Consider the following 18,424-nt stretch of genomic DNA (forward strand, 5'->3'; position numbering starts at 1 on the left):
ATGATGCAAGCTGAACACAAAGGGCAGAAACCAAGAACAACAGGGACAGAGTTATAGGGTCTCCAAAGAGTGGCATGATCAGACTCCATGCAAGATAACAATGCTGTGCTCAAGAAGGTACAGGATAAAAATGCAAATCTCTTCAGTGTCTTAGAAACCCAACATGCCAATCAAATGAAAAATATATATATATGAGAATTTGTAACTGAACAATAGAATAACTAAGATTAAAGATTCAGTTGAATGAGTTTAACAACATATTAGTCAGAGTTTAAGAGGAAATGGTGAACTTGAAGACAGAGCACCAACAAAAAGCATATGCATAAAATGCATGAGGAAACACAAGAGAGTAAAGCTTTTAAAGCTACAGAAGGTGAGACGGGAGAGAATGGAGCAGAAGTAACACTCAACAGGTAATGGCTGGTAGTTCCCTGAAGGCGATGACCCCTGTGCAGTGAAGGGTTCCAGAGCAGCAGCACTACAGTGAAACAAGGGAAATCAAAACCCTACAAGCAGCAGAAGACAAGCACAGATTCCATTTACAAACAAACAATTGTAATGGCATGGTATCCAAAGGAACCATGAAATTCTGAAGACAGTTGGATATTTTCAATGTAAAGAAGAAAAATAACTGCTAATTTAGAATTCTGGAAACAGAAATAGCAACTGTAGATCACTACAGTACCCCCAGGTGTCCCATCAAGTCTAATGTGGAGGCTTCCATCGTTTTTACAGTGTGGAAGTCATAGTACAGTTTTTCTCTCCTGGCCTCTTTCTTACACATCTGTTGTTTAGATGTATTTTAATTCTGTGTATTTTAAATCTGACAAGTTCTTCACTATTATTTTTCTAATAGCTACTATTGATTTAGCTATATCCCCATTTTTGTGATTTAATTGATTCCTTCTTTCACGATTTATTGCAGATTAGTTTCTTCTGCCTACAGAATAGTTTTTGGTATATTTTGAAATGAATTTCTAGTAGTGGTAGTATTTTTCAGTTATTACTCAATTGAAAATATCTTTATGTCGACTGCATTCTTTAAAGGGTGAGCTTATAAAATAGTGAAGAACCAATAATTAGATATTGATAAGGCTGTATGCTACAATTTATAGGGTAATATTTTTTACATTTAACTGGTGGAATGAAAAGGAGACAAAATAATAAAAGCTATAGAAGACCTAAATATTATATATTATAATTAACAAAGTTGACCTAGTGGACACATACATAATTCTTCTTGAAAAAAATATGGAATATATATTTTTTTAAAGTATACATGGAAAATTTATAAATACTTTATGCCGAGCCATATACATTATGAAGAACTGACATCATACAGAATGTAAATCCTGACACCAGTTCAGTTAGACTATTCGTCATGAGAAAAGCCAAACAAAAACTCTTCCTGTGTTGCAAATTAAGAAATAGAATTCTAAATGTCCCCTAGGGACAAAGGAGATGCTGCAATAAAAAACCATCACCCTGATGCACTCGACTGGGAACAGAACGAGAGAGAAGGCAGGAGCAGCCGTGTCCGGATGGGAGAGGAGGCGTCACTGCGGAAGCGTCATGTCCTGCTCGCGGTGGCAGCTGGAGGGCAGCGGGGGCCACCAGCCCCTCTGTCCTCGCAGAGGAAGACAGGCCTCATCAGAGCTGTGACACCTTCACTCTCTGCCATCACAGCGCCTCCTGCAGTGAGCGCTGCAGCCTCCCATCCGCTTTACCCCAGGACAGGCGCAAGGAACAGTGTACTCCTCCGTCCCCGTGTCCTGGCATGCAGGTTCCCCGGAAGGCTGGGCCCAGCCTTGTACCAGCACAGCCCCCTCCTTGGATGCTCTTGGTTAGTTTCACAGAAGCGCTCCTCCCTCACACAGTGCCCTGGGCTCGCCTTGTCCCAACTGCAGACACAGACATGCTTTGCTGCTCAGCATGGCGTCATTGGGAGAAGCCGCTCCTCCCGCCCTCCGCGCACCCCGCCCTGTCTGGGCCCATGAGTAGCTGCAGAGGCAGAACCGCCGCCCCAGCTGGGAAGTTCTGGGGCTTCACCAGGACCTCTTACACCCATCACCGCCGCCCACAGATACTGCCAATGAGGGCACGTGGCCGCGGCTGTTACTTGGCGATGGAGAGCATCGTGCCCAGGACAGCATCTCCCTTCTCAGCGATGCCACTCTGCGGTGCCCTCAGCATCTGACGGGCCCCCAGCCCCTGGGCCCAGGTGCTCCAGGACACGGGGTCTGTGTGTTACCGGTCCATTACCTAAGCGGAAGCCCACTGCCATGCCCATTTCCTGTCACAGGAGCTCCGGGCAGCAGCGATGTGGTGACAGACACAGCGACAGCGATAAAAAGCACTTGTGCTTCCCCAGACAGAACCTGGAGAGCGAACCACCTCCAGCTCCGGCGGAAAGGGTGCCGGCCACTCCCGGGGAGCCTGGATGGGCTGAGCGCCTGCTGCCCGCTCCCTGCCGGCTCCCTGGTGGGAACCGGGCACCCAGGAGGCCTGGTCAGAGCCCAGATGCCCATCCCCGTCCGCAGGACAAGGACGAGGAGCTGCCACGGCTGTCTCGTCCGCTGGCTGGCCAGGCCCTGCGCTGCTCGGCAGCTGCCCTGGCAGGCCTCCAGGTCTCATCACCGACTTGTTTACAAATGTCTGCGGCTCCAGGTGGGCCAGGCAGCCCGCATTCCCCGAGAGGCCTGCAAACTGCCAGGCCTCAGGCCAGGTTCAGGCTCAGACGCAAAGGTAAGATGAGTGTTGGCGGGAGACCCTCGTCCTCCTGGGCAGGAAGGCTGTCGGTTTCTATAGTCTGGGATAGGGGTGTCGAACTCAATCAGAGAAGGGGCCAAAATCTAAAATCCAGCCTAAATCGCGGGCCGAATCGTTTACTGAATAGTCATAAACTGTCATTGTGATGGAAACGCAGCGGAGTGCAGTGATGACAGCGCGGTGCGGGCCACATTGCAAGGCCTGGTGGGACGGATTTGGCCCGCGGGCCTTGTGTTTGACACATGTGGTCTGGGAGGTCCTAGTCTCTTCCCCAAGTAACGCCTCACCTCACCGCGAGCCATGCCTGCGATGGTGCAGGCAGGTGCTTCCGCCTGGCCCAGAAGTCTGCGCGGCCGGCCGGCATGGCGGGAGAAAGGCCTGCTTCCCTGGAAGCCGGAGGAAGCTTCCGGGTCTCAGGCCCCGACTTCATATTCCTCACCACGTGCAGTGAGAAGCAGCCGGCCCGGGCGCCCACACTCCCTCTCGGTGACCCCACCGCCTGCTGCGGGCACCAGCACCCGCCTGCCCGCCCGCCTGGAGCACGGGGTCTGGGCCACGGCGGCCGCTCAGCTAGGAAGCTGAGCACAGGGTTCTGCCGGCTCTCCTGTGTTTTCCTGGTGCCTGATCTTTACTCTTCTGTATTCTGCCATAGCTGCAGCTCTGCAGTGTGAGGGGAGGGCAGGTGGTGGTGCCTGCACCTTTCACAGCATCAGTCATGCAGTGAGAGTGGCAGCACGTTTGTGTTGCTTAAACTTTATTTTTATTGTCCATCCTCTTCCCCAGAGGCATTCTGGGGGAAAGAAATTGCTTGTTTCTCTTTGTCACCTCGCTGTGGAAGTTCACACCTTCATTTAGGCCACACAATGATTACTCCACTCTAAAATGTCAAGAAGGCAATTTAAAGGACTTTAAAATAAAAACATAAAGACTGCCACCCATTGTGCTGTTGGCACTAGACCTTATAAAGAGGCTAAACACTGCAATAATAAGACTAAGCCTTTTAAAAGAGGGACTTTGAACTGCGGAAGGTCAAACTAACAGCAATCAAATCCCATCTCTGCAGGAAGGGAATGAGGTGTGGGGGGAGGGGGGGTCTGGGCCCGAGGCGGTCGGCGGGTGCTCTGCCAGCCTGATGCGGTTTGTGGGGAGCGGTGACCCGGGGGTGTCCTGCACTCACAGGAGTGAGCACGGGTCCGGGATGCTCCGCTCACAAACACGGGACACGGCTGCTGCAAGTGAGACGAGGACACGGTTCTCTGGTAAAACCTGATACATTTAATTTGGCATAATATGATTTATTATGGGTTAATATTTCAAAACTACACGTCCGCGTGACATCCCGCGGCGCGGGGAGGCCTACAGGCAGGTCGTGGCCCCGAAGAGCAGGCTGCTGTTGCAGTGCAGGCAGTGCGTGCCGTCGCTGGGGTTGTAGTAGCCGGGGCTGCAGACCACTGCGGAGAGAACAGGGTGAGCGCGTGTCCCTCACACACAGCCCACCGCTCCCTAAGGAGCTTCCTGTACGTAAATTTTTCCTTCTAATGGTGGTAAAGGCACCAACATCAGAGGTGCGTCTAGCCACACTCAGTGTGAGGCCAGCAGGGGTAAGCACCTCCCTGCTGCACAGCCATCGCCAGGACGTTTCCACGGGGACAAGCTGCAGCCCAGGCCCGTCACACAGCCCTCCTCGCCTCCTCAGTCCGCAGCCCCCTCTGCTGTTGTTCCCGTAAAGCTGGCCACACGTGGAAAGCCTTAGCCTTTTACCCTGGTCTTGGCTGAGAATAGGACTGGGAGCCTCAATCGTTTTTCTGATCACATGATGCTGAGCTTAAAGGCTGACTGGGCTGTCCTGTCAGTTACAGCAGAAGCTACGGGGGTTCAGACGGTGGGTGGACCACTGTGATTGGCGTTGCCCACAACAGCCATGACTTAGCGGTTCAAGACAGCCAATATGGAAGGACATGGACCGTATTCCTAACAGTATCTCAATTCAAGTCTATTTCTATCAATTGCTCAATGTGTAATTTTGAAAAAAAATTACTTTAAGCCTAACTTAACTGAGTTTGGTCATCCCCAACGTAAGAACAACATATATCACACAGTGAAGGTGTTACCACAGTTACTCTGCATAAGAGAAAGTAAAGAAGGTAGAAAAACCAAGGACTTAGACCGAAAAGCATCCGGTGTCACCAAACACTCAGGCCCACCCCGCGCACTGGGCAGAGGCCCCAGCCGGACTGGCGGGTCGGGCCTCGCCGTCCCCCTGCCCCTGCACCTCAGTCACCGGGGCTTGCAAGGCCCAGTGCACCGAGGCCGGGGTCCTGGCCTCAGAGAGGACCTGTCCCGCACCATGAGGCGAAAACGCAGGCCATCGTTTGGATCTGGGCCAGATTCTATTACGTAACCTCACAGCTTTCTTTTTCATACATTTTTTTCAAACTGCAAAATATTTAAACTGTTATTCAGAAAAAGAATTTTCCATTCTGGGTTCCAGAGTTCTTCACATATTAACAGACACTTTATTTGGGGAATAATACTTCAGATGGAAAAAAAATACTAGTTAAACAGTTAGCTGGAATGTATCTGCTGCAGTAATCAGGGTGTTTAAGGTGGCCACACGTGGAAAAACTCTAATGCTGCAAAGTCATGTTTCCAAAGGCCTGTGCCAGGGCCGCTTCCTCTCTCTCCCTCCCCCCCTCCCCCCCCCCCCCCCCCTCCCCCCCTCTCTCTCTCTCTCTCTCTCTCTCACACACACACACACACACACACACGCGCGCGCGCGCGCGCGCGCGGAAATGCTGGCCGAGGCCCTGCGTGGGATCAGTGTCTCCTGAGGGCCTGGGAACCTCACCCAGCCATCAGCTGTCCATACTGACTGCTTTCCTAGCTGACAAAGCCACCGAGACGGCTCCTGTGATGGCACCACGCAATGTGGAGGCCGCAGACACCAATGTGGCTCTCTCTCCAAGTGAACAGCCTGACGTGTTGTGTTTTCTTGTGAGTGGGATTGAGGAAGATACTAAAACTGTTATTTAAGGAAGGAAATTAGTGGAAAAAGCCCATCTTGAGAGGCTACGCACTGTGTGGCCCAGTGATTGGATATTCTGTGAGAGCAGAGCCATGAGGCCCTCAGTTGTCAGTGGAGAAGGGACAGGAGGGAGAAAATGGGAGGAGCTACTCTGGGTGCCACTATGATGGTGGGAGTACGTCACCGGCCATTCGTCCCAAACCCAAAAACACACAGCGCCAGGTGGCGCTCAGAGCCTCCGGTGCCAGGATTCAAAGCCGGAAAACACTGGCAATGAAGCAGCCATACACTCTTCCGGAAGGAGAAGAGGCAGGCGGTGCCTGATCCAGACCACACACAGGGCGCCGTCAGCAGCGGGCTCTAAAGGGAAGGTGCCGGGACTCCTTTGGGTGAAGAACTCTGGCTGTAATACTATCCCCCGACCCCCGACCCCCGACCACTGCCTGGCACGCCTCCCCCTCTGCTGCACTAACCCTCACTGGAACCCGCCGCTTTCCTCTCTGCACCCTCAGACTCCAGTCTGTTCAGACACTGTTCCCCATACGCCAAGACCAACCACACAGGTAAGCACGCGAGGCGGTCACTTAGGCATAAAGGCAAAGCGGGGAGCGCAGTCCGTGACCTACCGCAGCACTCAGGGCATTTTGGATGCTTCACGGGATTTATTCCGTACCCGGGAAAGCAGCGGTTAATCCACACCATTTGCAGGGTGTCTTCAATGTAGTATATTTCAGGCAGCGGACTTGCCCGTCGGCCTAGAACTTCTACTTGTTGACTAAAAAATCTCTCTATGAGATTTTTAGCCTAAAATAGAAATACAACGTGAAGAAATTGTTTTCATAAGTAAGTGTAATTTAGAATACATAAGGCTGCCCATGTATTATGAGCAGGGAAACCCACATTCTTGAGGTTCTTTTCTTTCCTTTTTTTGCATTCATAGGATGTAGATAACACGTGGAAATTGGAGAATGGCAACTGCAGACTCAACGACTTGCAGTGCCCGGCTGCACACCACGCAGGGCCCCGGGGCGCAGCCCCGCACATCTGGCCGCTGCGGTGTGAATGCCATGTGGCTGGCCCGTGAGCGAAGCCGACTGCTCGGTGAGATCACTGTCCTCTGGGAAATGCCCTCTAGCAACCCAAGGCACTGAGAGAAAGTCTTTAAGGGGGGTATGTCTGAGGCAGCCCCTCGCTGTCCACCAACAAAAATCAGTTTTGAACAGGTCACAACTTCCATCTCTGTGATCCAAAAAAATTAAATTTAAAGATCATCACAGCATCACTGTGACCTATCACTGATTACATTTTTTTCTATAATTATTCTGGACTGGCTGATAAAATTAACAAGAGGCATGTGCTTCTCGATGACTGACAATTCCACCTGCTGAAGCATGAGGTGTGGCCATGGGTCAAACCCTCTACAAGCCAGTGGTTCTGCTCGGTTCGCACAGCTGGCTTCCCTCACCTAGTCAGGGGCATGGATGGGCGGCCTCTTGCTGCCCTGTAACCACCAATGGTCCCCTCAGACACCCTTCCACAAAAATGCCTGTAAGTAATCATTAACATCTTTTCCATGCACTTCTTTCAATACATACATACAACTCTAATTCAATTATTCAATTATTATCTTTTTATAGTTTAAGTGGTTTTCTTAAGCTTTTAATAAATTCAGGTGAATTTGTTGATACTTATTTGGTCAAACATAAATTTTATTTAAGAAAGTGCTTAAGAATTAATTAGAGATAGAAATATGGTACCTAATTAACTATGTTTAATTGCCAAACTCGAATTGAAAGTTTCAGAAAACACTGAGCTTCCTAACACTGCATCCAATGATAAATAAATACATATCAATGAAACAGGATCTCACAAAACCTGATGGGAATTAAAATGACCATATAAATCAGATTCCTATTTCTTCTGTTCCCTCTAAGAAAAGAATAAGGACAGAACATAGATTGAAAGGGGTTGGGAGAGGAGGTAAATGGTGGTGAGGGAGATTCACCTTGGGGTGAGCAGACAATAATATATAGATGACGTATTACAGAACCGTACACCTGAGGCCAATGTCTCCCCAATATACCCAATAAAAACATATACTTTAAAAAATAAACAAATTACTAAAGAGAAATATTCTCACCTTTTCAAGTGCAATGCCTACACCTTAAATTGGAAAGTTTTCGTACTATTAAATAATCGTACTATTAAATAATTTAACATTCCAAATATTTAAAAATAATTTTATAAAGTATATATGGTCATTTAGGATACTTAGATAGGAAAATATCGCCATAAGTTTGTTGATCATGACAATATATTAAGTATAATTTAAAAGAAACAAGTAAATTAAATTGCTGCTGGGAGTTAAAGCATAATTTTCATCCTAAGCCAAATAAATGGGAATCATCTTAATTTATTCAAAATGTTAAATTTCAAAGTGTTCCATCAAAATGTTGCCTCTTTAACTCTTAGCATTTCTTATTTTATGAAGTTGCGTTGTCACTGTTGAATTCCCTGTGTGGGGGGAGAGACTGATTTGTTTAACGAGCGGCTAAGATGCTTACTTACACCTCACACACTGGGCATGCTCATTTATTTTATTTCCAGCCTCACATACATACCTTAGATAGCCTTTTGGAATAGTCACAAGTATGGTCGTCACATGGTTTGGATTCTTTTTCAGTATCTATACATGAAACTGAGAAAACACATTACATTTGATCATGGACCTAATATATCATAATATTTCCACCTTGTAGCTAAATATCGTAATAGACCTTCTTTATACTAAATCCCATTTTAAAGTAAAATACCATAGCAGGGTTTCAGTTATGTGAGTACAACTTTCACTAAGCACATAAATTAAAGGAATATTATTTGGGGGCTCTCAGAACTAAGAGCAGAGAACATGAACACAGTCAGGTTAAAACTTTGACATTTGAAAACCACTCCGGTAATTCACAGGTCTTAACATGGGCTTCCTGCCTTCAAGTTGTATTCTTTAGAGAACTGTATGTTCTTACCTGCAAATTTAAAAAACAATTCATTTTGAAAACCAGCTTTTTGCATTTTAACATGATGGCATTCAGACTTCTGTAAGGAAACTTCACACTTAATTTCATGAACCAGTTTGCTTAAAATCTGTAGAAGTTTATTCTCAAAAGAGATGTTATAGATACTATTGCAAGGAGCTGAATGGTATCGAGCTGTGAACTGGTAATAAAAGTGAGGCTCACGATATGCTGTGAAAAATGAACAGAGCAACACACAACAGTTACTTATGCAATCCCAACACATTGCAACCACTCAAGAGAAATCATTGCATAGAATAAAGCTATTATATATATATCAACTAAATAAACAATTTATCTAAACATTACTGACAAATGCTATTGTAGGCATTCACAAACAGTAACTCATTTAAGACTAACATCATTTAAGACTGGAACTATTTTTACTTTCATCTTAGAAATTTAAGGCTGAATAGATTGTCTGCACAGACAGCCCCGAAGAGAGCAGATCTGCCTCCCGTGACCGCCTCACAAAGGATCTGTGAAGCAGAGGCATCCAACAGGTCCTCTGGAACTGAAAGAGCAGAGGAGCACAGTCCCCTTAGAACGAACATGCTACAGCGGCTAACGCCGGAGAGCACAGGAACGCTGACGCGCGGGAGGTGCACGCGTACCGTACACAATGAACTTGAGCTGCACGTTCTTCACCGCCTCCTCCACGGAGGGCTTGTACTCCAGGAAGCACGTGTACGCCCCCGTCATGCCCTCCTCAAAGTCCTGGAACACGAGGCTCCCCGTGGTGGTGATGTGTGTGCTGCTGTTCTCTGCGGGAGACAGAGCAGTCGTTTCTTAATCACATGAATTCAGATAAAACAACACATGCTTTCCGGACAAAGTGAAGCGCCACCATTTACCCGCAGGACCATCCGAAGGAGTTGGGGGCATAACCGTGGTGCATCAGGTGTTCACTGACGGCAGGTGCCAGGGTGACCCTGGTGTCAGAATGTCACCAACCTCAGTGTGTCAGCCGTGTGGCCGCCCAAGTGGCAAGAGACAAATTCTACAAGGATCAGTTTCTAAAGGGGCCAGATGGGCATTCTCAGACACCTGTTCAGATCCACACACATGCAGCTGTGTCCATGTGAGAAGTGAAGACAGTGCCGGGCTTACTGCAAGGGCTGCTGCAAAGCTAAGGGTCAGCTCTGTGCAAACTGCAGAGAACTCAGCCAGCACCTGATAGACAGCATGTTTGTTATTTGTACAAATTCAAAATGAGAATGTGAAAACATACTCTTGCAAAACACACACACATATTTATACATGTGTGTATTTGAACATGTGCCTTTACTAGTATGCATATGGAAGAGGCAGAGAGAAAGCTAAGAAGCAATGCTGTACAAGCCCAGGACAGTGTTTCCTGATAGAGGGGCTGGGAAGACCAACGGCATCTCTAAAGCCACTTCCTAAGAGGCTCACGCTGTAAATCCTGACTTGCATAGCAGGCTCGTATGTGTTTGTCTTATCATGCTTCACAGTTTGCACATATCTCATGCACACATGTATATGTCAGATGCTTCATAGCAAGGTACGGCTGAGATCATTCAACCATATAAAATATTAAAACATGCTACAAAACAAACATTTCCCATGAATGTTTCTTAGCAAGTCTTTGTATGGACATATTTCCTCCTTCCTCCATCCAAGGGGACAAAGTAAACCTGTGCATTTCATCTGCGAGCACCATATCCACATACTAATGAGGTGAAGGAAGAAAGGAGAAAAGGGAAGGGGGGGAGGGAGGGAGGGAGGGAGGGAGGGAGGGAGGGAGGGAGGGAGGAAGGGAAGGGGAATAGAGCGATAAAGAAAAACTTCCTCGGAGATGTACAAAAATGATTAAGTGCTTCACTGAACAGACCTTCAAGATGAAAATTCATTCATCTGAATTTTCAAGGCTGAAAAGAACAGAGCTAAGCTCATCTGCAGGTTTGAATTGCACTGCAAAAATAAATTGGCTTTTAGCAAATGAAACATTAGAATAAAAATAAGATCTGCATTTCAAAATCACTAAATAAGAAGTTGAATGAAGAAAATGTGGATGAGTCAGTCATACCAACAGCCCCGGGGGAGAAGTACCTGCATGAGAATAAGATCTTGTTTCTCAAAAACTTGAAAAATGCAAGGCTACCATTCAGATGTATCTTGAGTTCGCCTTTTCCTCTGGATATATATGCCAAAGCTAAGTAACTCTCTTAAAAGCACAAGTAATATATTAATACCCAACAACTACCAAACCATGCAGTATACTTAAAAGCATGTTTTTTATATAATATATTCAATGTTAAATTTAGTCATTTAAAAAAATTACAATATTTAAGTTAAAATCAAATATCCATATTGTCAGGATTTTGGTCAGAAGGAAATATAAACTCAAAAGTATAAAACTGTAACTACTAATAAAGTCCTGAATTGCCATGTTGTGGGGCCGTATATAACAAGCAAAATCATATGTATAAGTATATGGCTCAAAGTGTTCATTTGTATTTTTAACAAAAACCCGAATCACATTTGCTTCTTCATATATATGCTACTAACATGAGTCTGGTTGAGGCAACCAAAATGATTTTATGAACTTTACAAAAAATATATACTAGTAGATGCTTAGAGAACTTCCCAAACTGGTGTGTCTGCATCTAAAACTCAGGAGACGGGCACTGTCCCCATTGCTGGGTTACACCTCCAAAGGGAAATGGCAGGAAAATAAGTGAGGAGACAGATACATGTCCACGAGATAGGACGTTCTTTGCTCTTAGAGCATCTCAGACACGGCTGCTCGGTGTCGGCGGGACAAGGCCTACCTGAGACGATCTTGCCCTTGGGCCCGTGCCACTGGAACAGGGGGTCTATCAGCTCGGAGTTCCGCAGCTTCTGGGTCACACATAACACGTGTGGACTCTTCTGATGGACCATAACATACACTTTCACTGAAATACAATGTTAAAACGCTCCAATAACGTCTGTGCTTTCATATTTGCAGTTTGGATTACATGTTTTCATAAGTTTTGTTTGGTTATTGCTATTACTAGTAAGGACTGAATTTCGTGGCATTCCAGGTAACATTAAAAATATACACATATATTGCCGAAACCGGTTTGGCTCAGTGGTAGAGCATCGACCTGCGGACTGAAAGGTCCCGGGTTCAATTCCCGTCAAGGGCATGTATCTTGGTTGCAGGCACATCCCCGGTGGGGGGGTTGCAGGAGGCGGCTGGTTGATGTTTCTCTCTCATTGACGTTTCTAGCTCTCTATCTCTCTCCTTTCCTCTCTGTAAAAAATCAATAAAAATATATATTATTTGAGTGTATTTATCTCAATCTGAGCATGATGCATTGGCCTTTTTATTAAGGGGTCATATATACTAGTTTATTTTATTCTCAGAATGTTATTTTAATTACACAGTATTAAGATAATTCTATGTCTGTACTTTATCTTTTGTTGTTAAGACACCCAGAAGAACCAACCCTGACTGCGTGATGGGACTTCCAGTCCCCACATCTGTGAGGCAACACCTCCCTGTGCTTCAATCCAACCCTAGAAAACCAACGCGCTTGCCAAGAGCTGAGCACTTGTAGCATTCTGACTGCCCCCTTCCCCTCTCCCCTCTCCAGCTGTGCAAGAGAGAAGCCACTCATCACATACATGTGATCCTCAATAAAATTACTAGCTCATTTCTCATCTGAATCCAAATGAAATAGAAAGTCTGAGGAGACCTAAATCAAAGTGTTTGCATTAGTAATAAAAAAAAATACCACAAAGTCCAACCCCAGATAAAAAAAAAAAAAAGTAGAGCAGAATTAATTAACAATAGCTCCCAAACTCTTCCAAAAAATAGAATAGAAAGGAACACATCCCACCTGATAAATCACTGTTACCCTAAGATCAACATCAGACTAATACTACACAAGAAAACTATACATTTCCCTCATGAATATAGACATAAAATCCTTAAAAAGTTAGCAACCAGATCCAGCAACATAAAAAGGAATTATACATCTTTATCAATTGCTTTTTATCCCAGGAATGCAAGTTTAGATCAAAATACAAAAATCATTCAATACCATATCACATCAAAGAATAAAGGACAAAACTCTATTATCATCTCAATATATGCAAAACAATTATTTGACTAAGTGCAGCACCCTTTAAGCAGTTAACGCAGGAGGAAGAGGGAACTTTGCCCAGTCTATCTGATAAAGGGCATCTCCAAAGAGCTCACTGCCAACACTGTAGGCAGCACTGAACGATTTCTGTCTGCTCTCCCCTAGGATTAGGGAGAAGATTAAGGCACCTGCTACCTTCAGTATTGAACTGGAGGAATTTTTAGCTGGAGCAACTGAAACAAAAACATCCAGATTGGGAAAGAAGAAATAAAACTACCTCTATTTGCAAATGATGTGGTGTTTATATATATAGAAAACTCTAAAGATTAATTCCACCCACACACCACCACCAAAAAAATAAAGCTAGTGACTCAGCAAGGTGACAGGATGCAACATCGGTTTGCAAAACTCAACTGTATATCTCTACAATCAGAATGACCAACCCAAAAACTAAATTAAGAAAATCATTCCATTTACAATAGCATCAAAAAATATTAGGAATATATTTAACAGAATAAGTATAAGACTTGTACATGGACAACAAAATATCACTGAGGGAAATTAAAGAAGACCTAAATAAATGGAAAAATGAACTGGAAGACTTACCACCTATTAAGGTGGTAATACTCCCAAAGTTGATCTACATATTTAATGAAACCCATATTAAAATCCAATGGTATTTTTTGCATAAACTGACAGGTTAATTCTAGAACTAATATCATATTGCAAGGGATCCAGAATAGCCAAAACAATCTTAAAAGTAACAAATTTGAAGGAACCAGCTTTAATGATTTTGAAACTTACTATAACGCAAGAGTAATGGAGATAGTGTAGTACTGGCCTAAAAGTAGACATAGATAAATGGGACAGAATTTAGAAAAAAACAACAAAGCAGACATCTGTGGTAAACTGCTTTTCGACAAAGCATTGAGACAATTCAATCAAGAATGAAAACCGTCTTCCACAACTGGCGTTAGAACAAGTGGATATCCACATGCAAAAAAAAAGAAGTTGACCACATCCTCACATCATATGCAAAATTAATTCAAAATGGTTAAAGACCTAATTATAATAGGAAAAACTATAAAATTCTTATAAAAGACTTTGTGACTGCTGATTATAAAGTTTTGGAGACATGACATCTAAAGCACCAACACCAAATTAAAAATAAAAATTAGATTTTATCAAAGTTTAAGATGTGTGCTTTAAAGGACACTATTACTATTTTAAAAATGAAAACACAATCCACAGAATGGAAGACAATATTTACAAGTCAAATATCTGATAAGAGTCTAATATCCAAAATGTATTAAAAAATTTTCCAACTCAATAATAAAAATACAACCCAATTAAAAATGGGCAAAGAACTTGCATAAGCATGTCTCCAAAGAAGGTATGCATATGGCCAGCCAGCACTGAGAAGTTCAATGGCATCAGCATGAAGGAAAGGCAGATCAAACCACCATGCCAGCCCCTTCCACACAGCCCTCACAGGGACTCTGGTCTGGGGTACCCATCACAGCCAGAGAGTGGGAACCGCCCACATACCCATCACTGGTGGGCACTGCCAGTGATGTATTCACAAGTGGGATCCCACTCAGCCACAGAAAGGAATGAAGGCCCGAGACATTCTACAGGACGAACAGCCCTGGAAATCACTACACTGTGAACAAAGCCGGAGACAAAATGTCATACGGTGCGCCAGTCCACTATATGCAACGCCCAGAACCGGCAAATCCATGGCGACAGAAAGCAGGCTGGTGGCTTAAAGGGGCTGGAATGTGGTCACGTGTGGGTCTGGCATTTCTTGTGGAACGATGACACGTAAGATTACACAGTGCTCATGGTCGCACAAACGTGGTAATACTCTAAATGACTGCACTGTGTGCTTTAAGGGAGGGGGGAGGGGTTAAGGCCTGTGACTTCACCTCAGTAAGAAAATATACAAAAAGTTTTTACTTGCTCTACCTTATGTGGCTACTGCAAAATATTATGAATCCAAAATCTTTATGATATATAGATCTCCTTTGTAAAAGCTTTCGTATATTTGAACTATATCCGTTTAATAATATGGGAATTACTATATAATAACAAGAAACCACTATAGAAAACTTTAATTACAAAACTGTTAGAAATAACTATTTTTTGCACATGTTAGCAGTTACACAATTAGACGTGGTGAATCTGACCCCTGGAAACAACTGTGATCCCCCGCCGTCCTAGAAGGAAGGGGCCGTAGGAGACTAGGATCATGGAAGAACATTAGCCTTCTGGACAAGAATGATAAAATTTAAACAAATGCTAATTACTTTCTAAAAATTACTGAATACTATCTATTAATACCTGGATAATTTGGTGATCCCACTATTTTCAGTGAATCTTGGGTCAAACTAAAACTTCTTGGTAATCGAATCAAATATCCAACTATCAAAAAAAAGGAAAAAAAAAAGAAATAAGCAACAATATGCCTCCTGAGAAATTCCAAGATATTCAAATAGCACATTATCACAGTCCTAGAGGCCGGGTGCACAGAGTGTGTGCACTGGGGGTCCCCCAGCCTGGCCTGTGCCCTTTCGCAGACCAGGAGCCCTCGGAGGATGTCCGACGTGGGGAGCGGGCCTAAGCTGCAGACTGGCCTCCCTCTGTGGGAGGGACAGCTGATGGGGGACAGCGCCGGCCTACTAGTGGGCGGCCCCTCCTCCCATCACTCCGCTGCACCACCCTGATCGCTGTCCCCTCCCTCTGCCCACTGGCACCTGCCTTGTCTGGCCTGGTGCCGCCCCCTCACCAGCCCTGCCTCCCGACTACTGGTTGTTCTGCTGTTTTGTCGATTTGCATATTAGGCTTCCACTATATAGGAGGATACTTGATCTTGGTTGAAGGGGCAAGCCATAAACCAATGTCCCCTGACACCTGGCATCCATGTTTCAACTCCTCTCCCCTTACATGCTGATAAAATGAATCGGTCCGCTGCTGCCCCTATTGTACCTTGCGCCCAGCTTTATTGAATCCACTTAGAAACTTTCCTCATTTGTAAAGTCCAACTCTGGCATCCTTGAGGGCCCAGATCACCTGTCCCCTCCTCCAAACCTTCTGTCTGTCCCTTCTAACCTTCCACAGTACATCATTGGCACCCTTCTGATAACACCCGCTCCACGTGTATTACCATTCTGTGTGCACCTGTAGCATTTTCCTTACTAGATCACAAGCTGCATGGCTAGTATGATCAGTATTTATGTCAACTTATCAAGAATCAGTATGAAGTACTGAACTTTGCACTTAGTAAATATTAAATAATGATTGTTAAATATAACATATCCTGATATCCTCTAGTCATTGTTGAATGAGCAAATGTGATGGACATAATTGTGTGCACAGAACTAGTGGGAGGGACAGTATAAAAATGCTATAAAGCATTTCCCAAGTTACCTTTAATAGAAAGGACGTAAGGGGAAAAAAGAGTATGGTTCTCAACGTCAGAGGACCCGAGTTTCAATCCTAACAGCCACTGTGTGGCCTTAGGAAAGTCACTTCACACTCTTGGAGTTTCAGACTTCTCTTCTGCAAAATGAGGCCCAATTCCGGACTTAGGGAGCTGTCACAGGACTTGAACGGCCTGTTGCGTCCGCCATAAAAAGCTGCATCAACATCTGTCTCTACTGTCCACAGTGTGGAGGGTGACATGGCCTGCTGACTGCACTCTGACCACTCTGGTCCGGCCTTAGTGGATTAAAAGGGGGCGCACCCCCAGTCACCCCTGGAGTAAGACATGGCCAGATCTGTGCAAGCCACAGCGGGAAGTGCCTGCTCCCCCGGGGAATGAACAGTGAGTGACTGGCTGGTCCCCACCTTCCTGGGGGGTGGCCCCCAGGGTCCTGGTGCCTGGCCTCCGGGGTGCCCATCATCCTCACTCCGTCCCCCCTTCCTCCTCTCATGCCGCCCCCGCCACTGCGCGTCCCTGTGCATGTCCTTGGGGGGCACTTCTCACCTTCTCCCTTATTGGGACAATCATTAGCATTTTGAACAAATCACTCTCATGCTTGGAGATACCTTTTACTTTTTTTTTTTTTTAAGCCTGAAACCTGAACACAAAAGAACGCAGCCAAAGCTTCCTAGTGAGATGGCAACAGTTCAGGCTGACTCCCCTGTCTGCTCCTCAGCATCTTGGACAGAATCTGAAACGGGATGGCAAGTGTCGGGGCCCAGTGTTCCCAGGAACCCTGAGTCCCCTGTGTTTATGGATCCCACCGACAGGTGGCGCTGCAGGACCGCGGACAGCCGCACCCGGGCTTTGGGGGAGCGAAGCCGGGCAGGTCCAGCCCAGCGGGCACACAGGGCCCTGAGGCGCAGCCCGGCCACGGACACGGACACGGCCATGGCGGACACGGACACGGCCATGGCGGACACGGACACGGCCATGGCGGACAGGGCGTGGGCGCTGGGTGGTCCTTCCTGCACACGCCCCGCAAGCCCTGCCCCTGGCCCTCGGCGGTCACGTGACACAAACGCCGGCCCGGAGCCACGCCCAGGCTCACCTGTGGGGGGCGCCCGCAGTAGGAAGGCCGAGAGCAGGAGGACGACGGCGGCCCTGGAGAGCGGGGCGCCCGAGGCCCGCCGCCGGCCCCGCCGCGCCAGGCCCGGGGCCCAGGCCTCCATCCACACGCCACCTGCCGACCGTGGACTCTGGCAGTCGTTGGCCAGCCCGCGCCCACTCGCCCGCCCACCTTCGAACTGGAATGGCGGCCCCAAGAACAATGGCCAATGGCGGGCCGGAAGTACTGGTTGCCACTTCCGGTAGGGTGGGGGCGGGGCCGGGCCAACATGGCAGCGTGGCCTCAGTCTGCTGGGCGCGCAGGGGCCTTGGGCACCAGGCCGCCGTGGCACCAGGAGCACCAGCGACCTTCGCCGGTTCGGAGCTGAGGAAACAGCCGCGGGCAGCTGCCCCGCCTTCCCTGCGTGCATTGCGGGCCGAGGGAAGGCCTTTGCCTGGGGCCGCACCGGAAGCACAGGCCCGGAGCCCCGGGACCGGAAGCACAGGCCCGGAGCCCCGGGAGTCAGTGCCGGGCCGGAGGATGGCGGGTCTTGGGGACGGGGCACTAGGGCTGCACTGATGTGTGCGGGTCACTGGGGGACTAATGCAATGGCGCTGGAGATGTGGCAACAAGGACTTCCCCGGAGGAGGCCGAGGGGGAAGGACAGAGGAGGAGCCTGACAGAAAATGGATGTCCGTGCCACACGCGGCCTGGAGGCAGGCCTTTACCGCCGAGTTCAGGAAACGGACACCAGGCCCCTGTGAGCCACTGCATGTGGGAGAGAAGGATGCTCTGCTTCCCTGCAGAAGGGTTACTCAGTCGGAACAGAGTCTACAGAAATGCATTCAGTTCAGCTGGTGCACATACATTCAAGAACGAAGCTTCCAGCAACGGAAGACAAAGCGCCTAATGACCATGTGTATTATCACC

General features: G+C 46.8%; 1 protein-coding gene across 1 annotated transcript; it reads right to left on the minus strand.

The window, feature by feature from the left end:
• Positions 1–4,034: 4,034 nt before the first annotated feature.
• Positions 4,035–17,657, minus strand: LOC118727767 (zona pellucida binding protein). Its single transcript, XM_036453703.2, has 8 exons — positions 17,498–17,657; positions 15,306–15,386; positions 11,661–11,786; positions 9,480–9,629; positions 8,818–9,036; positions 8,416–8,492; positions 6,421–6,598; positions 4,035–4,220 (listed from the first exon to the last, which is right to left on the minus strand). The coding sequence occupies exons 1-8, from the start codon at positions 17,616–17,618 to the stop codon at positions 4,126–4,128; spliced, it is 1,047 nt and encodes a 348-aa protein (XP_036309596.1). The 5' UTR covers positions 17,619–17,657; the 3' UTR covers positions 4,035–4,125.
• Positions 17,658–18,424: the final 767 nt, after the last annotated feature.

Source organism: Pipistrellus kuhlii, unplaced genomic scaffold, assembly GCF_014108245.1.
Source record: "Pipistrellus kuhlii isolate mPipKuh1 unplaced genomic scaffold, mPipKuh1.p scaffold_m20_p_26, whole genome shotgun sequence".
Taxonomy (NCBI): Eukaryota; Metazoa; Chordata; class Mammalia; order Chiroptera; family Vespertilionidae; genus Pipistrellus; species Pipistrellus kuhlii.